The 24,895-nt window shown below is 23.2% G+C and overlaps 1 protein-coding gene across 2 annotated transcripts in view; it reads left to right on the forward strand.

Moving 5' to 3' along the window:
* The window catches only part of LOC113551152 (protein furry), a 110,923-nt gene that overhangs the window by 44,983 nt on the left and 41,045 nt on the right, over positions 1-24,895 (forward strand). For both annotated transcript variants that reach the window (XM_026953208.1, XM_026953209.1), the window contains exon 20: positions 16,465-16,617. In XM_026953208.1, coding sequence (XP_026809009.1) covers positions 16,465-16,617 — 153 coding nt within the window. The remainder of the gene's footprint in view (positions 1-16,464; positions 16,618-24,895) is intronic.

A 24,895-nucleotide genomic window follows, 5' to 3' on the forward strand; every position in this document is an offset into this window, starting at 1 on the left:
GTTACAAATATGTTATAATAGAATTTTACGTATAACACTAAATAGTATGAAGTTGTCAAGTTATCGTTAAATATTATCAATATTCTTTATAATTTACAATAAATATATTACATAATAAAAAAAAAAAAATAGAAAATAAAATCAATACATTCTATGTTAAAATTATTACAATAGTATATATAATTCATTAACTATTGACATATCTGTTTGATTGAACTTTATTTAAATTGTTTACTTCAAAACATTCAGTCTTAATTATTATTAGTATTTATTTTTTCGCAGTATTTTTTTAGAATGGAGAAAAATGTTCTTATTTAATGTTTATTGCTATTATTTGTATTATTTTTGTATTTTAATTTTATATCCTGATCATCAAAAAAAAAAAAAAAAATCATCAATCAAGTTTTGGTTAGCATTACATTATGAACGCATCAAATTTAAATACAGCATAAGCACTTATAGTTAAAAGAACACTGATGCAAAATCATATGGTATTTAAACGCAATGATTTATTGTTATTTTTCAAATCCATAAGTATACATGTAACGAAACTATTTGGCGCCAATGTGAGTGAATAAAAATGAGTTCCCATTAATCGAAATCTATATTTTTATTCACTTGTTTGTATAAATCTATTCGACTTTTGTTAAATACTATATATTTATATGATAATTTTTTTGTTAGGTATACCATTTATATATCTAAAAATGTAATACATACAACATTATGTGATTAATTATTCCATACTTTCATAAAAATGTATATTTTTATTTAAAAATGTTGTGTTTATTAGATTTTGTACTGCAGACTACTTTTGTTTGTTTTGCAAGACCAAAAATTTATTTTATTAATATTCTATTTATAAATATATCCGTATTTTAATTTTATGTTATGTATATTATATATGTGACATATAACAATTCTAATATTAGTATGATTTTTTAATAGATTATAAATAATTGTTTTTTATCCTCAATAATTTTATAGAAAGATTTTTGTACCACTTTCTACTATTAACATATACCAAATAATTCAATGTTATATATACCCAATGTTAAAATTTATCTAGGTTCAGTGACAGATAATGTGTACGCGTAGCTAATAAATTGTCTTTGAATTTGTAAGCTTGCAATATAATATACTGTAAACTGTACAGCGTTTATAAAATAAGTGCTATTTTATACCGAGCGTCCGAGTTATTAAAACCGTAGTTGTTTAATACATATGACACGATGATATGGATTATTATTGAGTATGAGTATATAATATAATATATTATACTCAATGGTGAAACATATTATTTTAAATATTTATGGAAGAAATCTATAGGCTAGGTTAATATGAATAGTTTGAAACAAAAAAAATTATATTTTAATATTGTTATCGTCTATCATAGCTTGTAAAATGAACAATTTTAACATACTTATATCCTTTAAACAGTTTCAAAAATGATCAATATAATTGCTTAAAACATAATTCAATAAATAATCAAAAATATCTTATGTAGTCTACAGTTTTTATTTTCTGTATCAAATATGTTAGTTCTGTCTTAGATTGTTTGTATTAATAAATTAACTTTTGAATTCTATCATTTCTTGTACATTAAGAAATGTATTTATGATACGTATAGTTGCATGGTACAATCGATGAAAAATAGTACCATACGTAATATTAATGAATATAATATGGTCTAGATATATTTTAAAAATTAGTATTGTGATTTTTAATAACTGTTATCACTGTGGTAATTTTGACAAAATAGTATTCAATACTTATTTACAGTATCATTTTTATCTATTAGATGATAGAATTTATCTTATTAAAAATTATTACAAAAAAATTTTTGCATTTTATTTTAAAGCTGTTTTTCAATATTTACTAAAACATTTAAAGGTCTCACCGAGTTATTTAATGGTGGTTTTATAACCTAGGTATGCTTTTTTTTAAATGTTTTATGTTTTTTATGATTTAATAAATTTTAAAGTGTTACAAAAGTAAAAAGTTCGACGTAACAAATTAATTTTATAAAATATTCAACTCAAATTTTATGATTTATAAAAACAAATGCGATTTTTATATATTAAGTTGATAATTGCGAAAAAATATGGTTTTTAAAAAATATATCTTAGTTTAAAAAATAAAATATTTTAGCATTTAGCAGATTTCTAATAAAAATATTTTTAAATTCTGTACATCTAAAATATTATAGGTACAGTTTTGATGATTTAATTAATGTAGATTTTCCATAAACCCAATTTTATATCGAAATAATCAATATCTTAATCAAAAGCTAATAAACAGTAATATTAGAATATTGTTATATTCTAATTTAAAACGATTTTTTTTAATCTGAATTGAATATTTATTTTTGTATTTTAGCCAAAACATATGAGATATGTTTACTATTAAAATATATTTTTGTAAATTAGCAATAATTTATTAAACGCGTTTGTCAAATAGTTATTATTATTTATCGTTTTCTTCATTCTTTTTATTGCTGTATTAAACCTCAATGATTAATGTTTTCAACCCATCAATATTGTACAACATATTTCAATTATCTAACTACGACATTTAATATTCCATAATAGAATATCATATCGCTGTGATGTGCCATTATTAAATCGTCATCAGTTGTCACTTAATTCATTATTATTCATTATTTCATTGATTTGAGAACATAAATTTCTATAAAAACGAGTGTAGACTTATAATCTCGATTCAAGACGTATAATCTTAAACTATGCTTATAATTTATTGTTATCACTAATCGACCAAATATTGGCATGTTTATATTATAATATTAACTTTGATATTTCAAAGTATTATTGTGATTTGTATACTTTTACACATCATATAATATACCTTTTGAAAATTTATATAAGTTTAAGTATTTTTAAGACAGTATTTCCCAATCTATTTGTCGCAAATATTTTTAATGGGTCCCTATTCGTAAACAAACTATTAAAAAGGAAAATAAAAAAAATATTTAAACTTAAATATGTATATTAATAATCAATATACAGAATAGCATGATAATATAATTAAATGATAAATTGCTTATAAATGATTATTTATATTTCTATATTATAAGTTATGACAAACTTGGTTTTTTTTCCAACAAAGAGTAAATTTGTGGGTTGCTATAACAAAAGAACAAATCCTATAGAAACACTACTATAAAATAATTTTCTATTAATTGTTCCTTAAATACTATTATTTACATTTTTGATTTTTAATTCAATGCAACTTATTATGAACAAATGAAAAAAGTCACAATACTCTAAATTACATATGATTTTCTCAAATCTAAAATATATTTTAAATTAAAACTTTTAATTTAATATACGTAATATTATGCACTGTTTCATAACTTTTTCAAGCCCAATTTATTTTATGAATACAAATAAATATTTTATTTCTTTACAGAAAATACTTAAGATATTCTTAATTTTATTACCCATAAGAGTCAAAACTTTGTTTTCATATATAACTAAAATAATTGATTGTTTTAGTGTATAATTTTTTAATATATACATTATATTAATAGTATTTCCGAATAACTTATCAATTATAATATTTTTATAAATGTTGGTATTTATACATTTTTTTTTTTTTGACAACATTTCTATATAGATGTCTTGTACTATTTATATTTCATTTTCTCTATAATAAATCATTATTAACTTTAAATTGTTTAAATAATATTATTTTAGATTTTTAAGTAACTCATATCATATATTATAGATGGGAGAATGTTTTATTGTTTTTAATGCAAGATACTATAGGTATATAAAGTATACACAATTACATTACACACATTTGAAATTTAGTATACAAGTATACTTAAAGATATTACATGTAAATTACTTGCGTAAAGAATTAAATATTACCTGAGGACTACTTCCAAAGTAAAAATCCAATTCATAAATTCTGATTTTATTTTTTTAAATAAACATTAAGTATTTGAGTGAAAATTTAGTATTAAAATCTAATATCCACTTTTAATCATATCGTATTAATGCGAGTGTTATTAAATATATATATGCGATTAAATGAAATACATAATAATCTGCTTTTAAAATAACTTTATTAATTTTTATTTTATTTACTGTTCTATATGTTTAGATATTTAATTAGTTTATTGTTATTTTGCTCTTTATTATTATAAGTACAAGTTGAATTTAGTTTTTCTTTTTTAAATGTATTTAAGGTTATAGTTAGATACATGCACCAAACTTTGGTTTGTAGAAGTAATTGGAGTAATGTATAATAATACATGGAAATAAGAAATATAATCGTAACAAGTGGAATATTCTGTATGGATAAATTGACTATTAATTACTCTTTACACTAGTAAGTAATTATTATAATTAATTTCGTAGTTAAATAAAGCTGGCACAAGACTTATTATATATTATACACTACATTTTTATCTAACACAAATATAAAACCATGTAAAGCTACTTTTACACTCTTGTCATGTTTGAGAAATTTGTTTTACATTGAATATATCAATATGTAGTAATATTCACAAATGCAATTTTGACACCTACCTATATTTATACCATCTATAAAATTGTTGATACATTTTTATTTATGTGAAGTGTAATAGTTGTATTTAATGTATAAAAATTAACATAGTGCGAAATTCTTCCCCTTGTTTAAAAGTTTCGCAAAGGTCGACGATATAATAGTGTACTATTTTTAGTCTAAAGTAAATTTAAAAAAAAAATTTAGTCATGTAAGTACCTTGCTATACTGAACATTATATGTTCAATGGGTCACTATTTCTACGGTGTATTAAATTTGAATTTAATGATACATCATTGTATAAGAAAAACGAATTTGAGCGGAGAAGGTCTGTCAGCCTATATCCATAAGTATATTTCGTGATACTACATTTTTTTATTTAGCTATTAAAACAATTTATTTTACTTTTAGTATTACGGTAGATTGATTTAAGTTTTCCGAAAATATGGCATTTATTTTATTATTAGTATTTAATTATTATAATGAAATACAATGAAAACTCTTTATATCGAACTCGTTACAACTAAAAGCTCAATTTAACATAAATAATATATTATAATGGTTGGTTTGATTTATAACCTATTAATCAATTCATTATATGTAATGTTTTAGTCACTCTCAATAACAAAACAATATTTTATATTTCATAATAAAATTTTCAAAAAATACTTATCGTTTCATGAAGATGATCCAAAGTTATAAATACAAAAAATATTGGCAGAATAAACAAGTTCAAATAAAGATGACAAACTATTTCAAATAATTGTATTAAATATAATACATATTATGATAATTATAATTTATAATGCAATAAAATAATAAATATGTAATTAAATACTCATGTAATGTAAAAATAATAATAAAAATAATAATAATACATAGGTACCTTTATACATATTTAATTTAAATTTTGTTTTTTTGCTTAAACTCTATAATATATCAACATACATAACCAAAAATGTAATTACATCTTTCAATATACATATGCCATAATACAGTAAAGATAAATTCATAGTATAAATAGAAGTGATATCTTAAAAGAAATCAAAAATATCATTGCGTATAGTTAAATGGATAATAATATAATATATGTAAAATTTGTATGTTTCCATGAATTTTTTTTTTAATTATAACAAAATAATAAACATTGTTATTTATTGATTGAATAAGTTATTTACTCTAAAATTAAACTTTAAACGTCTATTGAATAATAATTTCTTTAATTAATTAATTGAACTATAATAATAATTATAGGCTTTAATTTATTTTTTATATTTTATGGTTTCAATATGATCGATTTACTAGGAATTTCAAAACTAAAATATGAAAAGAAAAGTTATATGAATATTTAACTTTAAAATATGCATATAAAAATATATCGTTTACACAGATATAAGAACAACTTATGTAGAATCTTGTTATTAATTTTCAAGAATTTTGAACTAGCAAATAATTTTTTATTGAAATTAATAAAAAAAAATTAAAGAAATTTGAAAATTTGAAACGCTTATAAATAGCTCAAAATGAGTTGAAAAATGTTGAAAAATTTCAAGTATCTATGATTATACGATTATTTGTTTTTAAATGATAACAAAAAATAAATACGTTTGGAAAGTATTACATACAAATGAATATTCAATGTTGTAAAAATTTTAATTTCAAAAAAATGTAAAATGCGTATAAAAAACTATTTTGGCTTTCCGGTATCATTTTTTTTTTTTTTTTTTTTCATAAGTAGAAGCACTTATGATATAACCTTGTATTCTATTTTTAAATCGAACATTTATTTTGTCTATAAATAGTTCAAAATATTTCAAAAATTATACTATATTTGGAAAATTATGATTTAAATACTTGGTGAAAATTTCAAGATTCTATAGCCATATGTGTTTGAGTTATCGTGTTTCTGATTATAAAAAAAGTACTGAGAATTTTTAATTTCGACCTGTTTGAAGTACAAACTACATCTAATTTGCTATCCAACACTATTTTCAAAATTAAAAATCGAAGAATTTTATTGATAACTTATCGTGTACTCATAAATAAAAATAACACGCATCGTTGTAAAATCAATATATTCATCGTTCCGCTCAGAATCTAAAATAGTAAATTATTACTATCAATCAATTAGATTATATATATATAGTATATGTAATAAATGTATAAATTATTAATAACGTTTTATTAGCTTTTTTTTCTTATTACTTAAATGTTATTATATTCGGAAATCTGTTATACATATTACATATCTTATGTCATTATTTGTTTACTTATCTATCTACCTACTATTTAATTTAAATTTGACACTATGTTTTTACTTAAAATAAATCATTTTATAAAAAAAATTACAAAAAAAAAAAACACCTCAATAACATTTTTTTGACGATATAAATTTTCCAATAATACATATTAGGTATATCATTATTATAATATAACATGATAATAATTATATCTAACTATTGGTACTTTACATGTTTAATTCAACTTAAAGACGTGATTTCAATATTCGTGATGAAAAATATGGCTTAAATGTATGGTTCTATCGTCATACATTTCAATCCTACACAAATATTTAATATGTATATATACCTAACCTTTTATTTTAGATATATACTTATCTAAAATAATTTGCATATATTTTATAATTTAGTCATTGTTCTTTATTGATTCACAAAATCATATAATTAAAGTATTGTATAATCCAATAAACTATCAATATGTTATATAGTAACCAACAATAAAATTTTATTAATAAAAAAAATATCCAGTGTTTGAAAAATTAGTTTAAATTTGCAGCACTCTTAAATATATATTTCTTACAACTTTGTTTTTAAAATTGTATAAAATAAAAAAATATTATTTTACAATTCTGTCTTTGTAATGTAATTTATAGATATTAGTAAATAGTTTATTAGTCAAACAAGATTATTGTCGACAGTTTAAAGCAGGGGTGTTCAAACCACGTTAGATATTAATTCGGCCTCACTTCAATTTTAAAACCATCAATTAGTTGTATATAATATGTATAAATTTATTTATATACATATATTAAAATGTATGTATACCAGTCTTCACAGAAGGTTGACACTCTTGCTATTATGCCATTAAATTAAATAAACAGATTTAGAATGCCTTTTAGTGTAAAAAGTAGATAACCGTTCTCTGCTGTATAATAGGTGTCGACAGTTTCTCGTTACTGAGTAAGTCACTGTAATTTATGTGTTATATTTGAATTTAATGATAAATCATTGCATACAAATAACTATTATGAGGTAAAACGGTCTGTTAGCTTATACTACTAAGTGTATCTATGGTATATTTATGTTGCTATTAAAGTATTACAATAATACGGCAGATTGAATTCATTTTTGCCGAAAACTTTGCATTAGAAAATGTCATTGTGTCTATAAAATATAATAATATATGTTTAAAAATACCCATGAAAAATATTTTTTTCTTAAATACATAAAATTGTTATTATTTGTTTATGTTTATAATTTCATTCAAATTTAAACTTTAAATACCTATAAAACAACTCTAATTACCTATGTATTTTTTAATTTTCTATCCCGTTTTGAAAAACTTATGAGAAACTGATTGAAATTTTTTATCGACATTTATAGAAAAAAACTTTAAAACTCCATGTCTATAAATAGCGCAAAAAGATTAGGTCACCATTTCTACAGTTCCATTAATATGAACTTTTGGTAAAAATATTAATTTATCGTTTCTATAAAAATATATAATATCTATCGTTATTCGTCTTTGAGTTCCACCGGGAAAAAAAAACAAAATCCATTTTATCAAAAACTGATTTTTGTAAAATTCTAGTTTTTCCTTAATTTGGTTTTAGTTTTTCACAATTATTTTAAAAAGTACTTCTAATTTTTATTATTTTTACCTCATAAAAGTACTGACTACATCAAATTTATTATCAGAAACCCTCCCTTACATTCGAAGATCAGAGTGTTTTAACCTAGGTAACCAGAGTTTTTTCTGTGAATCGTGTATACATGCACACAAATAAAACCCACATCAATGTAAAAGCAATACAACTATGGCTTCGGTCAGGATCTAAAATTACAAACATAGGGACTTATTTCTCAATTGACCAATGTAAACTACCTCTGTTTAATGTATAAATTATGATCGTTGTATACTTCCTTTTTATCATTCAAGTTATTTCGATATTTGAATATTATAGCCGTATTTATGTGTTGATGAGTTAATGAGTTATGGATGATTGTAAATACTAAATATAGGTACATTAGTTTTAATAAATTGTAATTTTTTTTTAAACTGAACAGAAATTAGAAATTAGCTGTTGATTGATTGTCTTGCTCCACTAACTTTGTAGTAAAAAGTAAAACTGAGCTTCGCACATTGTCATTTTTTAAAATATTTATTATTGAAGTAAAAATTCAAATGCACAAAATCGTAAGAAAATGTGAGTAAGTAAAGAAAAACTATACTGCTCAACAGCAATCCTTATTTTTTATTCAGTTTTAAAAAAATTAAATTATTATTATACACAAATACTAGCACACTATTTTTGTACATTTCAACTTTTAGTATAATAATGATAAATATTTGTAATTGAAAAACCATTTTAAGCGAAACTTTGTTTTTTACAGTATTTATATTTAATAGAATAATATTGTGCATATAATATCTAATTTGTATTTATCTATATTATACATTAAATATTTATACCTACAATATTGCATATATGTATATTTAAAGCACATATAAATGCAATTGTTGTATTGTCTATTTATATGATTATGTATAACATTGAAGGAGTTGGGTTATTTATGTAGGCAAAATATTATAAGTAGTAATAATTTATTTAGACTTAACTTCTTATATAAATAAACTTTAATGAAAACGATTTTCTATAACTGCACCTTAACAGGATTGTTTTAAATGTATTTTTACAATATGTATATAAGATGGTTTTTTTAAAGATAAATTATTTTTTTCAAAAAGTATCAATGTATTTGGAATTATATTTTTACAACTTGTAAAGTTATATTTTTCGAGAAAATGAATATTTATCTTTAAAAGAATCAACTTTTATTATACATTTGTTGTGGGAACTAAGGATAACTACACTGATCTCAAATTAAAGTTTTTTATGGTCACAACTAGAATAAATAAAAACGCCAAACATTCATCTAATATTATTTTTATTTTACTTTTATTTGGAAAAAAATGAACATACCGCAAAAAGTTATAAATTGGAGCTCTAAAATATTAAACGCACAATATCTACGAGTCTTTCACCCAGCAATTTTCAACATCATAATAATTAGTGCTTCTCTACGGTAGTCCGTTTAATATTGTATTATTTACACCTTATAAAAACTACTGAAAATCTATAGGTATTACGAAGCTTACTCGTTGGATTTCAAACATTTATCTAAATTCTTACCAATTTAAAAATAATACACAACATTTGTCATTAATACCAAGAAACCTAATATCATTGATTATTAATACTATAATCAATGCTAATATTAATAAATTCAAATTCCAATTGTGTCGGCTCTTAACTTATGTGTATATATGTAACTATTCAACATATTAATACTATGTTGAAATTGATTAATTTAATGATTTTGTTAAAATTTAATAATTAACCAACCACGGGTCACTAAATCATGTTTAAACTACCATTAGCTCACCAATTGTTCATTAAATGTTAAGTAATTATTTACGTGACCCAACATAAATACTTAAATTAAAAAATTCATTCATTCATGTTTAAGTCCCACCGCACTTGTTGACCTATAACTACGAATTCACAATGATATATTCAATAAAAAGACATGCATTAGTTGAGGACAAAAAAAGTTTTTGTTTTGTGTTTAGATTGTTTATTTCTCTTTCTTTCTTTCTTTAATTTATCACTTATGCAGTTATATTTATTGTACTACCTAACAAATGTTTAAAAGCTACAGATTATGTAATTAAAAAAAAAACTGCTATTCACTGTGTTATTATTGTTGTCGCTTTTATATTGTTACATTAATAGTCATGACTTATTATAATTATAATAGAAAAAGATTAACATTTTGTAAATATGAAAGTTATACATTTTTTTAAATGAGTTTAGGTATCGAATGCAACTCCAATCATATTGACTTTTCTTAATTTATTAAAATGATAGTATGGTGTAAGGAATACTTTTACTAAAAAATGTGTAAGCTGCAATACCTCTATTATCTTTATTATTATTATTATTTATTTATATAAGACATTTATAATCTGTATACTCACTACACAGTATATAATACAATAAATAAATGAGTTAACAAATAGTGTAAGTACTAAATTTGGAAAACGCACGGGAAAGGAGTATTTATCGACACTATTTCTATTTAGTACCTATTTAAAATTAAAATATATTATTTAATATATATATATATATATATTGGTTTTCTTACTTATAGATCCGTCTAATCGAATTTATAAAATTTATTTAATTTTCATAGACCGTATAATAATTTCTATAAAGAGATTTTTACCTTTAACCTGCAACATATACTGCAGACATCATCTTATAAATAATAGTATGAATATTTCATATACATATATATAATTAGTTTAATTTAGAAATGCACAGCGTTGCCGTTTTATTTCTATTAATGGTAATTTATATTATTTACTAGTACATAAGATGCTGTAGGACAGTGTAGGTGTTATAAAACCCAAATATATTTATAAAATTGTTGGGTTAGGTTAATCACTTTATTTTTATTTTAACTGTTATTTATTTACATATTGTGTTCTTTTTAATAGACAAAATTATAAACTCAAAGTTTAAAATTATTAATATTTATTTAATACACGCGTATAAGGTTTTAGGTAGGTAGTAATTGAAGTGTACATTAACTAACTATTTGGTTCTCTTTATACATTTACTTCCATAGTTAATGCGGTGGTTTTGTGTAAATTATCTACTTCGTGGGTTGCTTTTATTTATACCTCTAGTTTTGCCATGTCGAACAACGCCAATAAAGACGATTATCAATAAAGTCTTCTTATCCATTACCCTCATCTGTCCATCACCACATTCCCAATCTTGAAATGTTGACATCTAAAACTAAAATTGTTTCGAAACCTTATTTGAGATCATAAATCACACTATACAATTGATCGTAGGACCGTTAACCTGCTTGTCCTATTCTATTTATCCAAGTGGGTTAAATGACCAACATTTTTGTACAAACACTGTTGAAGGTTTACATTAATGGTGCAAACTTGAAAGCACACGAAAAAACTATTTTGGTATGATTAACGATTTATGCGTGCAGTTTTGACAAAAAAATTATCCTTTATGATTTAAATGCAGAAACTTTGTTCTGAACTTGATAATTAAAGCATAAAATTTCAGTAAAATGTTTTCCGAACATTTTTCTGTAATATTTATTAATGAAAACAATAATTTAAATGATTTATTAAACTCGAACGAATATATAATTATTTATTAATTTTTTTCTTTTGTACAACATACGTGTGTATGGACAATGAAAATTTTGTTAGACTTCTTCTTCTAATAGCTATACTATCTCTAAACTATCTCTTTTATATTCTGTTAATTGCATTTATAATAATGGGCTTGGTTATATAGGTGTGTACAAAAATTATGGACAACAATAGGTATCGTGGTTTAAGTATAGCATAATTGTAATTGAGTACCACAAATAACAATAATAATCACAGTAAATATTGTTAAATAAATCATTTTTATTTTGTATTTTTCTTTATTAAACAAAATAATAAATGTTTAATATATTTATTCTTAAATTGAAATCCATAGATTATCGTTAGAATTGTTAGAAATATACTTTTATTTCTTATTTTCTTATCTTCTCGTTCTGTCTTATATCTTTTAAAACTGTTTCTCAATTTTCGATTTCAAGTGTAACAAATAATGTCGCAACATTGTCTATCCGACCATGTCTTGATTTACTCTCGAGGTCTCAAACTTTAAGCGATTTAGCTCTATACACATTTGTTTATGCTTTTCTATTATCCATTTAAACTAAGTGTCCTGTCCTCCCCAACTTTTTGATTTCACGTATGATCGTGGTCGTTTAAGGTTGATTTATTCTGTTTTCATTTCGAATGGAACGTTTTACATATCATCCTCTCAAGATATACTATGATCGGTATCAATTATTTTTATTGGCATGTATAACCCTGGTTTTGTTACTATAGCATCGTATAAGGTATATATTATTAATTGTACATCCTTATTATTGTTATATCGATTTCTATATTAATTTTATGTAAGACATAGTACATATAAATTATATATATATATATTATTTAACCACTTGAATGCGTTCATTAATAGTTATATATTCGTTATAAAACACATGTATTAGTTGTATACTTGATATAAGCATTAAATTGCATATTTTTAGTTGTAGTTGGAAGGACATACTTTAGTAGTTTCAATCATTAATTAAATATACCTATATTTAATCAATGGTACTATGCACCTACGATTCGTTTGAACTTTAAAGATATTATAAAATTACATGTAATTAAGATACTTGTGTATAGTATGTTATCTACAAAAAACTATGTATTTTACATACTAATTAATTAAAATTTATTTAACTAAGATTTACTTAATGTGTTGCTGATGATCGTCATTGTCAAGCATCTTAAAAATGTATAAATTGTTAGATGTCATAAACTATGTTGTTTTTACGTTATTTCAAAAAAAGTAAGTTATTATTGTCTTGGCGGATTTTTATCAGTTATTATAATGAGTTATTTGAAACATAACTGTACACACATTGTATAAATAAAATAAATACACAGCACGGTAGACTATATATGAGTTAACGCAGTAGTCGTGTCGTTATAACGGTGACTATCAGTGTCCATAATACCCACATGATAATGGTCTCGTATGTTTGCAGGTACCTAAATACCAAAATCCAATATAATATTGCACAGTGTAGAAAATACAATAATATTAGTTTACACGCCGAGATTTGGTAATTTGCTAAATGACCCAGATCGGCGGCAGCAAGTTCTCTGCAACAGTGTATTAAGTTTAACTTACTTCGTATAACGGCACGTTTTACAGCACAATTCCTCCTCCCTCACCGCCCAAAGCGCTCCGTCTTCCTCTTGCTAAACTATTGGCGCATCTTTGTAGTACGACACAATATTATACTGTAGGTTGGTTAAGTAAGGTTAGGCGGTGTACATCTGTATATAATTTTTCAATTTTTTTATAAAATATTATAAATATTATTATTATTTTCATGGACACGATCTGCTATGTATAACGCGTTAATCCATCAACACGCACACGCGTAACGCGTTAATGATATGTAGATATAAGTTAGTTAGACAAGTGTGTAGGTACGTTTATGCATATATATATATGTGTGTATATGTGTGTGTGTGTGTGTGTGTGTGTGTGTGTGTGTGTGTGTGTGTGTGTGTGTGTGTGTGTGTGTGTATACGTGACGGCGTAATGACATTTTTGTCAATCGTTCATTGTCACTTTTATGTGGGACGATAATACGATATACGCTCATATCGCAATATATACATGTATAAGTGTGTACTTTGTGTACACTGTATGTTTATATATATGTATATTATTGCCATATAGGGTACCCGCCTCGTCAGCCGTGTTATACGCGTCGAATGCATTGTCGGGGGTGGCTATAGGCGTACTTGCGATGACATCGCATGTAGTAATTTTACTCTTATGGCGAGGGACCGAACTACCCCTACTTGTGTTGCTACCTCCAATCCGACTCAACCCCTCTCCTCCCGCTGTCACATCGCAATATGTGTACGCACTTCTTAACGTTTATACATTATACCATAATATTTATGGAGCGAAACTCATAATATAATAAACATATGATTATAATATTATGTAGCATGTGCGCAACGCGGCGACTTCCATCCCATTTATCTCATAGGTATGTATTATATACATAGACATTACATTTATCTCATTGGTATATACACAAGCGTTGCATTTATCTCTTACTGCGAAACATATTTAGATTCCGAAAACTTGCAGAGCGGAATCCAAGAGAGTAGCTATTAATAGGGTTTACAGGGATGTCATGCACTTTTTTCCTTCTTCAGAAAACACATTATGGGCCATTTAGTGTTCTTATACGTTCGCATGACACGATTCCCTATAATAATCGAACAAATTAAAATACGGCTATACGTAGTATGCTCGTTTAATAATCTATACAATTTGTGTGAAGTTGAAATGTTTATTTTTTTTTTAATTTCGTATTTCTGAAACATTTAAAAACAGTCCTTAAATTTATTTGAGTCTTAAAAATTGTCTATATAATTTTGATTGTCTTCACTGCCGATATAATATTATATTATACGCCGATAAACACGTATGCGGCCTAGTTAGATGTGTGCAATACTCCTATGGTGCAGGCGCCACGCACGTATGATATATATTATATAATATATCTGACAATACGAAACTTATAACTCCTCCGTTTACAGCACATGCTAACACGTTCGAAAGTAACGTCGAATCAATTGAACAGAACACATTGAATAGAATATAAGTTGTATATACGATACATGTGATCCCGATTTCGATCGTATCTACAAAATTTGTATCGCATGTCTTCACAAAATATACTGGAGGATTTCGTTTCTCGGTTATCTAAGAGTATATAATAATACAGAGTATTACATTTTTGTCTGTTTTCCTCGCAATCAGAAACACGCAATTCATTTAAACGGGATTATACGCTTATTTATTATTATTATTATTTCCGTATATCTTAGAAACATCATGACGTATAGCCGTATAGGTTACCAGCGCCAGTTATTTATCGCTAGAATGCCAACAATATTTCCTGGACTGCACGCGTAGGTATATTATACCGAGAGAAATTTAAAAATAATGTTACGTTATCCGCTTTTATTGTAATCGTAGGTACATTAAATTTATAAATTCCATTAATTCTATTACTTATTTGATTTAACCTCGATTTAATTAACCCAGTTTAATGTGTGTGTTGATATTTCTAAAAGCGCTTTTAATCGTATTTTCATTCGTTTGCTCTAAACTACTGTTGGCTTGAGTAAAATTGAAAAGAATATAACCCATCTGAACTTAAGGCTTGTTTATTTTAGTAGTTTTAAATTGTTATTTATACAAAATATAACACAATTTTACGTTTGTCAATAAAATTGTATGCAATTCACATTTATTAATTGACCTCAAATAATAATTAACAAAGTATGTATTATTAAATGTGGTATGAAACTTTGATATTTTTATCATAAACATAATAGTAGTTATCAATAATTATATTTTCAGTGTTAAAATACAATAACTGAAAAAATTAATTAAGTGAAAAGCTTAATTTAATGAAAAGCGTGCCAATACATTATGCATAATATTTTTAGTCTGTGTAACTCAACAATTATATATATATTTATAAGTACCTATATATAAAAATAAACAAAAATCGTAATTAAAAACCATTGTTATTTTAAAGAATTATTTAGACAAACAAATATATGCATAAAGTAGGTCTTATAATAAATATCTATTGTTTTATGCATACTCTAAGTATCATCGCAATTGTTATTTTTATTTAACTTTTTCGTAAATGTATTTATTTATTTGATTGAAAATCTGCAAGGAAATTTGCCATTATTTTAAAATAATATTTTATGATGGATATTGTTTTAATATTTATATGATTGGTCTAAACAATTAATACATATTATATAATATTTAGTGTTACCCGTATAAGATTTAAACATTTAAATTTAGATATTTGTAAATTATTTTTCATTGGTTTATCTAAAATGTATCAATTCATTAATACTTATATAATAATTCTAGGTCCATTTCTAATTATAATTTTGTATTTGTATTGTTTACAGGTGATGGACGAGAGAAGCACGAATCTTTTGACAATGAAAAAAACACGGAGATTGTTGATGTTCTTTTGTGTTCTACGTTTTGCCAATCGCAGTTCAATTTGTCACAACAGCTTGCTCAAATACATCCAGAACTAACAATGCCAATGTTTTCAGGTTAGACATTTCTATAATCGTATTACTTGCGGGATTTATTTTTGGCTGAAAATCTGTAGAAGCTTAAGTATTAGGTTTTGAAGAACAATTTAATGTGTTTGTGATTCAAGTATTTTGAAAACGACATTAAAATCTACTATAAAATATAAGTAATTTTTTGTGGATATTATTTTTTAACCAATTGGAATATTAGATTGCCAATAACTATTCTTTTAGAGTTGATACAATATTACTTATAATTAGTAATTGTATTAAATACTTCTATTTAATAATAATTTTCTTTACTTGATATAAATACTATTTTTGTAAAATTAAGATAATGGAATAGTATATTGGCATATAATTAATATGCTTGGTATCTTGGAAATAAAAATATTGAGTTAATTTTAAGAAGTATGATTCATATTGTGAAATAAAAATACGTTAGAAATGATTTTATAGGACTCAGTCATAAAAGTTTCGAATTGTTTATCACTTTACTCAAATCAAGCTAATTATTTATAGATAAAATATTATTTTCATATATTAAAATTTATATAACTGCTTATTAAAAAATAAAAAAAATTAAACAGTTATAAAATGTAACTACAATATTTAATTTTTTACCCATCTAAAATTAGCATATTGTGTGAGAAATTTAAATGTGGTTTTTGTTTTTCAGTAAAAATATTACATAAATACAGTCTTATTAAAGTATAATAACTAATTCGATATATTTGTAGTCGAACGTAGATTTATCGTGAAAGTTAGCTTTTATTTTGACATTTTATTAATTTTTAAAAGTTTATAAGTTTTAAGTTTTTAAATAAGTATTTAAATCTAGTAAATAAAGTTTTATTTTGAATATATATGTATAATATTACAAGAGATTTCATTATACTTAAATATATTGTAATATTATTTACATTTTACATCTTATAATAAATTATAATTTGTATTATGATAAAATATACAACTTTTGTCGTTATAAATGTTTTTCTAAAAAAACTATCTGGTAATAAAACTGCAATCACCATTGACAAATTAATTGAATTTATAATATTATTATCATTAAAAATAATACTTGACTATTATAATAATATTCGTATTTTTGTTAACCACAATTCAGTTTTCACACTGGTGCACACACTACTATAATTTCGAACCCGAGTTATGTTTTATATTTTTGCTATAATATATAATTATTAATTTTATTAATTAATTGTCTAATTTACGGCCTTTGTCTTTGGCAAAATTTTAAAACAATTTCAACTATAAAAAAATACGTACGTAAATACACCTCTTGTAAAGTTGTAACTACGCAAAATGTATTTAACTGCGTTTTAGAATAATGCCTATTTTCGTGCAGGCATGTTAGATGTAAGAACTATAATTTAACTAAAATGTTTAGATTTAACAACCATGCTTAATGCTCAGTAGCATAACAATAAACGCATATTTGATTTGAAAAGGAATGCTAATTCGTTAAAATAATAATACTGAGCTGTCCAAAACATAATACGAATTCATTACATACATTAAATTTGATGTGTCACTTTTAAAATTAATTTCAATACAATTCATACCCGCATAATAATATTATAATATAATATTTCAACACACGAATTCAAAATTAAATTAAATTGTTAAAATATATATAATCTACCTCGAATCTGAGTAATTTTTTTTTAAAACAGTGAACACTAGCTTTTTTCCAACATTTTGTATTTTTGAAACAAAACGTTGTCCTAGTAAACACATTGGCATTATGATTATAACTTTGAAGTACTGGGGTATACGTAGAATTAATTAATAATTGCCAAAATTATGGAAATTCTTATTTTAGTGGTTGTTTTTAGATTATTTATTTTATTAATAATCCTTGTTACAGTTGATTGCTTAATTATATATCTATAGGTATATTATATTTCCTTATGCAGTTATATAATTAATCATAGTGGTGATTTATGTTTTTACGAGTGTAGTTAGTTCACTGATTTTTTATATAATTATATGTAAACTTTATTTTAAGTACCTACAAAATGTTGTGGAAATTATACAAATTAAATAGTAAATATCATAATTAATAGAGAAATATAACTTTTTAGTGACATTATTTTAATCATTTTATTATTGTAATTCATATATATTCATAATAAATACACTTAAAAAGGCTTTTAACTATTTAAAATTCACTACAGACTGCTGTAATACAATATTATTACTAAATTTACGTTCTGTTAAAATTTAAATATCTCTGAGGAATGTTACTGCGAGCAGTTAATTTTAATGTAGGTACGTATATAACTATAAGAGGAAAACGGCTTAATTTTGTACATTGGCTAATAAAAGATATATTAAACATCTGTACTTACAACTTTAATGTTTGAAAACACACTTGAAATGAAAGGTAAACATATGGTGATAATATTATTAACTACAATAATTTATCAGTAAATATCTACTTAGTCATCACTAAATAATATTAAAAAGAAAGTGCATATACACTGTGATTATTTTATAAACCATTTATGTAATAAGAAAACTTAAAACCATACTAGACAAAAAAGCTGGATTACGATTTTTATGATCAGATGCAATCCTATAGTGCTGTATTATCTACGTTCATAATCCAGCTAAAAGTTCGAAGGTAATTTTTTTAATATAAACAAAAAATGAAATATTAAAATATTTGTTTATCTTATAACTTTTGTATACTCCACTCAAGGGTATAGTTATCTTTGTTTCTTTTAGAATGGTTTTACTTTTGAAAGCTAAATTATTCATTTTTAAAATATCGTTAAGTGAAAATATAATTTAAATAACTAATATTGTAGTATAAAAAAGAGCATTTTCAAAAACTATAAAATACGTAAAAATTCATGTTTTTCCTCTTTTATTTTCTCTATAATTTTAATAAGTAGGTGCTGAAATTTATTTTATTTTTACCTCCTAACAGGTATTGTTAGTTTATATAACTACATTCACTTTTCTACCGTAAAGATATTGAAATTGAAATTTTTTCTTCTATAAATCATAAAAACATATATATATATAACACGTCATTATAAAATAAATACATTCATATCGTTCCACTGAAAATCTGGAATTGAGAAAACTAAAATAAAACATAACAGAAACAGTCACAGCATGGTAGAAATATACAATGTTATTGCATATACACCCTTTCTATATCAAATTTTTTATAATCAAACAAAAAAAACACTAGAGTAAAAGGGAGTCAATAATAATTATCTATGATATTACTCACAATTGTTAATGTAACGTTTATATCGGATGATAACAATTCGAACTTATATGCAATAACTTGTATATTTCAATTATAGGTAAGTACAATACAAAAATATACTCTTGTTACCTTTCAAATATAGGTTACGGCTTGCATATTCCGATTACTTTGTCAGAGACGGCAATATTTAATTTAAATTTAATATTGTGATCTCAAGACATAAGCTTCATTGGCATTATTTCTAATTTATTTACAACTAAACATTTATACATATATAATTTGACTTATTTAAATTACTATTGTGTATAATAGTGGCTCGGCTTATTTGTATCGTTGGCCAGTTGACCTACATAAAATGATACAATAACAGTTATACATACTATTTAAATTATAATATTTATTAAAATGTATTTAATTTAATTACCCTACAATAATGTATTGTATGTATTTAATGCAAGTCATAACAGTTAAGTAAGTAAAGAAAAATTTAAGCGAGGTGTATCACTTATGAATAATTATTACCTAGGTTAAATTATTTTTTACATTTTTTAATCAAACACTTTATTTAAAGTTTTCTTATTTATTGTTCAAATAATTTTTAGGTATTTAATGTAATTATTAAATAAAGGATTATCAAAGAAAATTAAAAGCTAACGTAAAAATATTTTTAATTTCATGGATAGACAAATATCATAAAAATTGTTTTAATTTAGATTTACATAGTCTCTTTTATAGAATAATAAAGTAAAGAAATTCAACTTTCAGGATTTATACAAAATATGTTTCTACTATACAGTGTACATAAATATGAGGTAACTATAACACGTGATTAAAATTATGATATATAAAAAATGGTTGGGTTTTCATTAGGACGATGTCATATTCGCTATTCCATAATCATTTTTATAACATGGAATTTAAATTATCCTTTTAACCTTTTTTGAACCTATGTAGGGTTGTTAATGACCGCTATTTTTTTGTTTACGTCTAATTGATTGGAAATTCTTTTCAAACTGCACTTAGAGTTTGTCAAAACTGATAGGTAACTATTTTTTTTTTTTTTGTGAAAATGTAAATATTCTTATACCCAAACCTATTCAAATATTGTATTATTTTATTTTTAACTAATGAAGGTTCGAATAAAATTATTTCGTGTTTACAATTTTTTTTAAAATTTAATTATCGAATTACGGATTTATATATATATATATATATATCACAAAATTATCACCATTTAAGAAAAATTATTTCCATTTAAAAACAAATTTACTGTATAATAACAGAATATAAATGTGTTTTGTGGGTGAATTCTATATAGCCGCTAAGACTGTTCGTTCTACATTTATAAGTTTTTTTTTAAAAAGAGCCACGACTTTTATAAAGTTTGGATCATGTTTGGTATTTTTTTATGGCTTGATCAAATATTCAGTGTTTTCAGTTATTTCCTCAAGATGATTCGTATTTTATACTTCTATATCTTTATTAAAACACATAATATCATAATGTACTTTTGTATGAAATGACCCATCGTTTAACTTATGATAATAATACTTATATAGTTATATATTTTGAAAAAATCTCTCATTATGGAATCTCGTAAATAAAGATTTTTAAAATGATTGAAGTAAAAAGCTTAAATGTTTTGTGTATATTATCATATTTTATTAAACACTTCCATAATTAAAAAAATACTTATTTATTTATTTAAACGTCTAGACAAAATACACTTTCCTATAATAATATAATCTATTCAATATTTATCTAATTATATAAACAAGAAATACCAATTATTAATATTTACGTATCGTAATAATATTACGATAGCATTATAAAATAGCAAAATTTTTATTATTTTGTGATTTCCTTAAAATTTTTAAATATTGATAATAAAATCATATTTTAACAAATTTAAAACATTTAATTTTTATAAACTATTTAGTTTTATGATGAACCCCAACTACAATATATACAGGGCGATTATTTTATCATTGGATACTCATTATATCTAAAAATTTTGACTTTTTTCAAATTTTTTTTCAGAATTTTTAGTTTCATGCTTTCCTAAAACTATATAATATTTTTATTTTTTGACACCCGTATGTTTAATAATAAAATCAACTTTTAGTTTTCAAATAGCAACCTATATAGTTTAACATATCATAAAATAATAAGGCTATTTTTTTAATGAATTTTAACGTTAAAACGTTAAAATTATTATTTTTAATTTAACCTTTAGTGAGTTATAACTGCTCAAAGTTGGGGGGTTAGAGATTTTCAGGTGTTCGTCTTGTAGTTTATTATGGCTGTGAGGCGTTGATTAGAACGTTGGTTATTATCTAAATTATATATGACAGTACATATTAATGGTTGAACGTAGCTACTATACTGGTACAAAGTTCATCACTGTGTCAATAGTCGTTATCGAGTTTATTACAAATGAAAATATGTATCTCTTATTATTATTTATTACTCATGTGATTACTGGTCTTCAAAAAATAGAAGTATTAAAAAAACCGAAAGACGCCCAACTTTGAAATGCTATATCTCGCTAAAAAAATTAACGAAAGATAATAATTTTAACGTTAAAATTCATAAACAAAAATAGCCCTAATAAAATGAAGTATATTTTAAATATAGTTTGCCAATTGAAAATCAAAAGTTGATAGTGGTTTCTATATAAAATACAAGGGTGAAAAAAATAAAAATTTCATACAGTTTGAATAGAGCAAAAAACAAAATATTTTGAAAAAAAAAATAAATTAGTATTAATATAATATAATATAACACTTTTCAAAAGTGATCTATATATACGATACAGGATTAGAAAAAAAAATATAGTTTTATGTATTATCTGAACTCAGAAATTACAATTTAAAATACTTCAGAGTAATCCGAAAACTTAATTAACGGTATGTTTAATCTATGAATTATGCTACATTAAATTAATTATGTTTGTTATCTTAAATTATTATACATTTTATACATAATATAATAATTATAATACTTGGTAATAATTAATTTTAAAAATAAACGAATTGTCCTTTCAATTATGAATAATTTACTTTTAAACAATAAAGGAAAAAACAATTAGTTATTGTCATTATTCTCATCCCATACGCCCCATTATAAACGTATACAATGAATCAAAAATATTTTTTATTTCTGATATTTTATACATGTAATGTATTTTTTTTTACCGTTATTTCGATTATATTCTAATGATAATTATGAATATAAACAGAAAACAGTGAATAATTAACACGTCGGCCGGGTAGGTAATTTTTTTTTTGTTAGATTCTACTGTGACAGCAAAAGCTGTGGCTGATATATTATGATTAAATAATATATTATTCAATATTTAATACAGACATTAAATATAGTGAAATGTATGTGATTCCTATTACGCCATAATATATAATATTATTAAATATATAAAATGTTATCAAAAGTGATTAATTGTTATTCTAAAAATGTTAAATGTTATTTATTTTTGTCTTGATTGCTTCAAAAAAGTATCATTTTATCTGTCTTGTATGTATAATTTTTCTTTTTAGAAATAATTAAATAAAAAAAGTTCTTAAATTATTTTTAGAAGCATATTTTTTGGTTGTTTGACACTATTGAGTATTTTTTCAATTTAATTATTTCCATTACTTTAATCAATTTGTAATTAAAATTGCTGATTACATTAATTTTTGTATAAATTGTAATTATACATTTTTAATTATTATAAAAAAAAAATGTTAGTGCATCACTTTAATGATGAGAGACATGTTTAGAATAAAAGAGGATAATAATGATGTGATGTAAATTAAAATTGTTTAAATTGTATTGAGTATTAATTTTTTTTTTTTATTTGTAAATTGTAAATGGGTATAAACTTTTTAACAGATTATAGTACAACATTATTATAATTGATACAAATAAAATAACAAAATACAATTTGTTAATGCATTATAGCAATAAACTAAAAAACTTCACAAAACATAAAGAAAAATCAACAAGCTTTAATATTTTATTTGCTAACATTAGGACTTGAGGAAAATATGGTGCTTATTTATAATTAGTTAATTATAATTTATAACAATTTATTAACCCTAAGTTTGATTTGACTAGCGTGAAAACCAACAAATGATTAAATTATAGGCTATCTATATTACGACGTAGTAAGTCATTTAAAAACATTAGATCATTAATTTTTCTTCTAATTTCACAAGTTATAATACCTAGCTGAATAGAATATAGATTATATGAATCTTATTTTTATAATTGAGACTTATAACAAATTTAAAATAGATAGATTTAGTTTACTTGTATTGGATATTTTCCAATTGATTATTATTAAATTAAGCTCTTTTTATAAACAGCATAATTATGGGACCAAACTAAAAGTATTAAACTTGAGTTTAGATCTAATAAGAAAATAAATTTTAAAGTATTTATATGTTCAAACTTTTTTATATTTATATTTATATAAAATCCAAAATCTTAAAAGCATTACTAACAGTAAATTAATATAACAAGAAAAGGAATGATAATCCTCAAAAGTTATTCCTTTGGGAATAAAACTTGCAAGTTTCTCATACAATCGACCCTAGTTAAAATGGAATCGCTTAATCTTAGTTAAAAAATTTTGTTTTCTTTTACGGTTTAACAATATAATCTGACATTTATTTATATTAAAAGGTAACTCATTTGTAATATTCTATTAATTTAGCTTTTTTAGGTTAAACTGTAATTTAATACAATCATGTTGTAAGCTTATAACCGAAAATACTTTAGTATCATCGACGAACAATAGAACATTTATAGGGTAGTCGAAAATATTAGCCAAGGTATTTTTAAATAAAATTAATAATAAAGAATCTACAGAAATCTATTTTTTGATTTGAGAACGATTTTTTGTATACAAGAACATTTATAAATAATTTATTTAAATTTAATATTGAGCTATTTAATCCAAAATATTATAGTTTCGCTAAAAAGAGTTAATTCTTAACTTTGTCGAATGCTTTTTGAAATTCAGTATAAATTGAATCAAATTGTTGT

This window comes from Rhopalosiphum maidis, chromosome 2 (assembly GCF_003676215.2).
Source record: "Rhopalosiphum maidis isolate BTI-1 chromosome 2, ASM367621v3, whole genome shotgun sequence".
NCBI lineage: Eukaryota > Metazoa > Arthropoda > Insecta > Hemiptera > Aphididae > Rhopalosiphum > Rhopalosiphum maidis.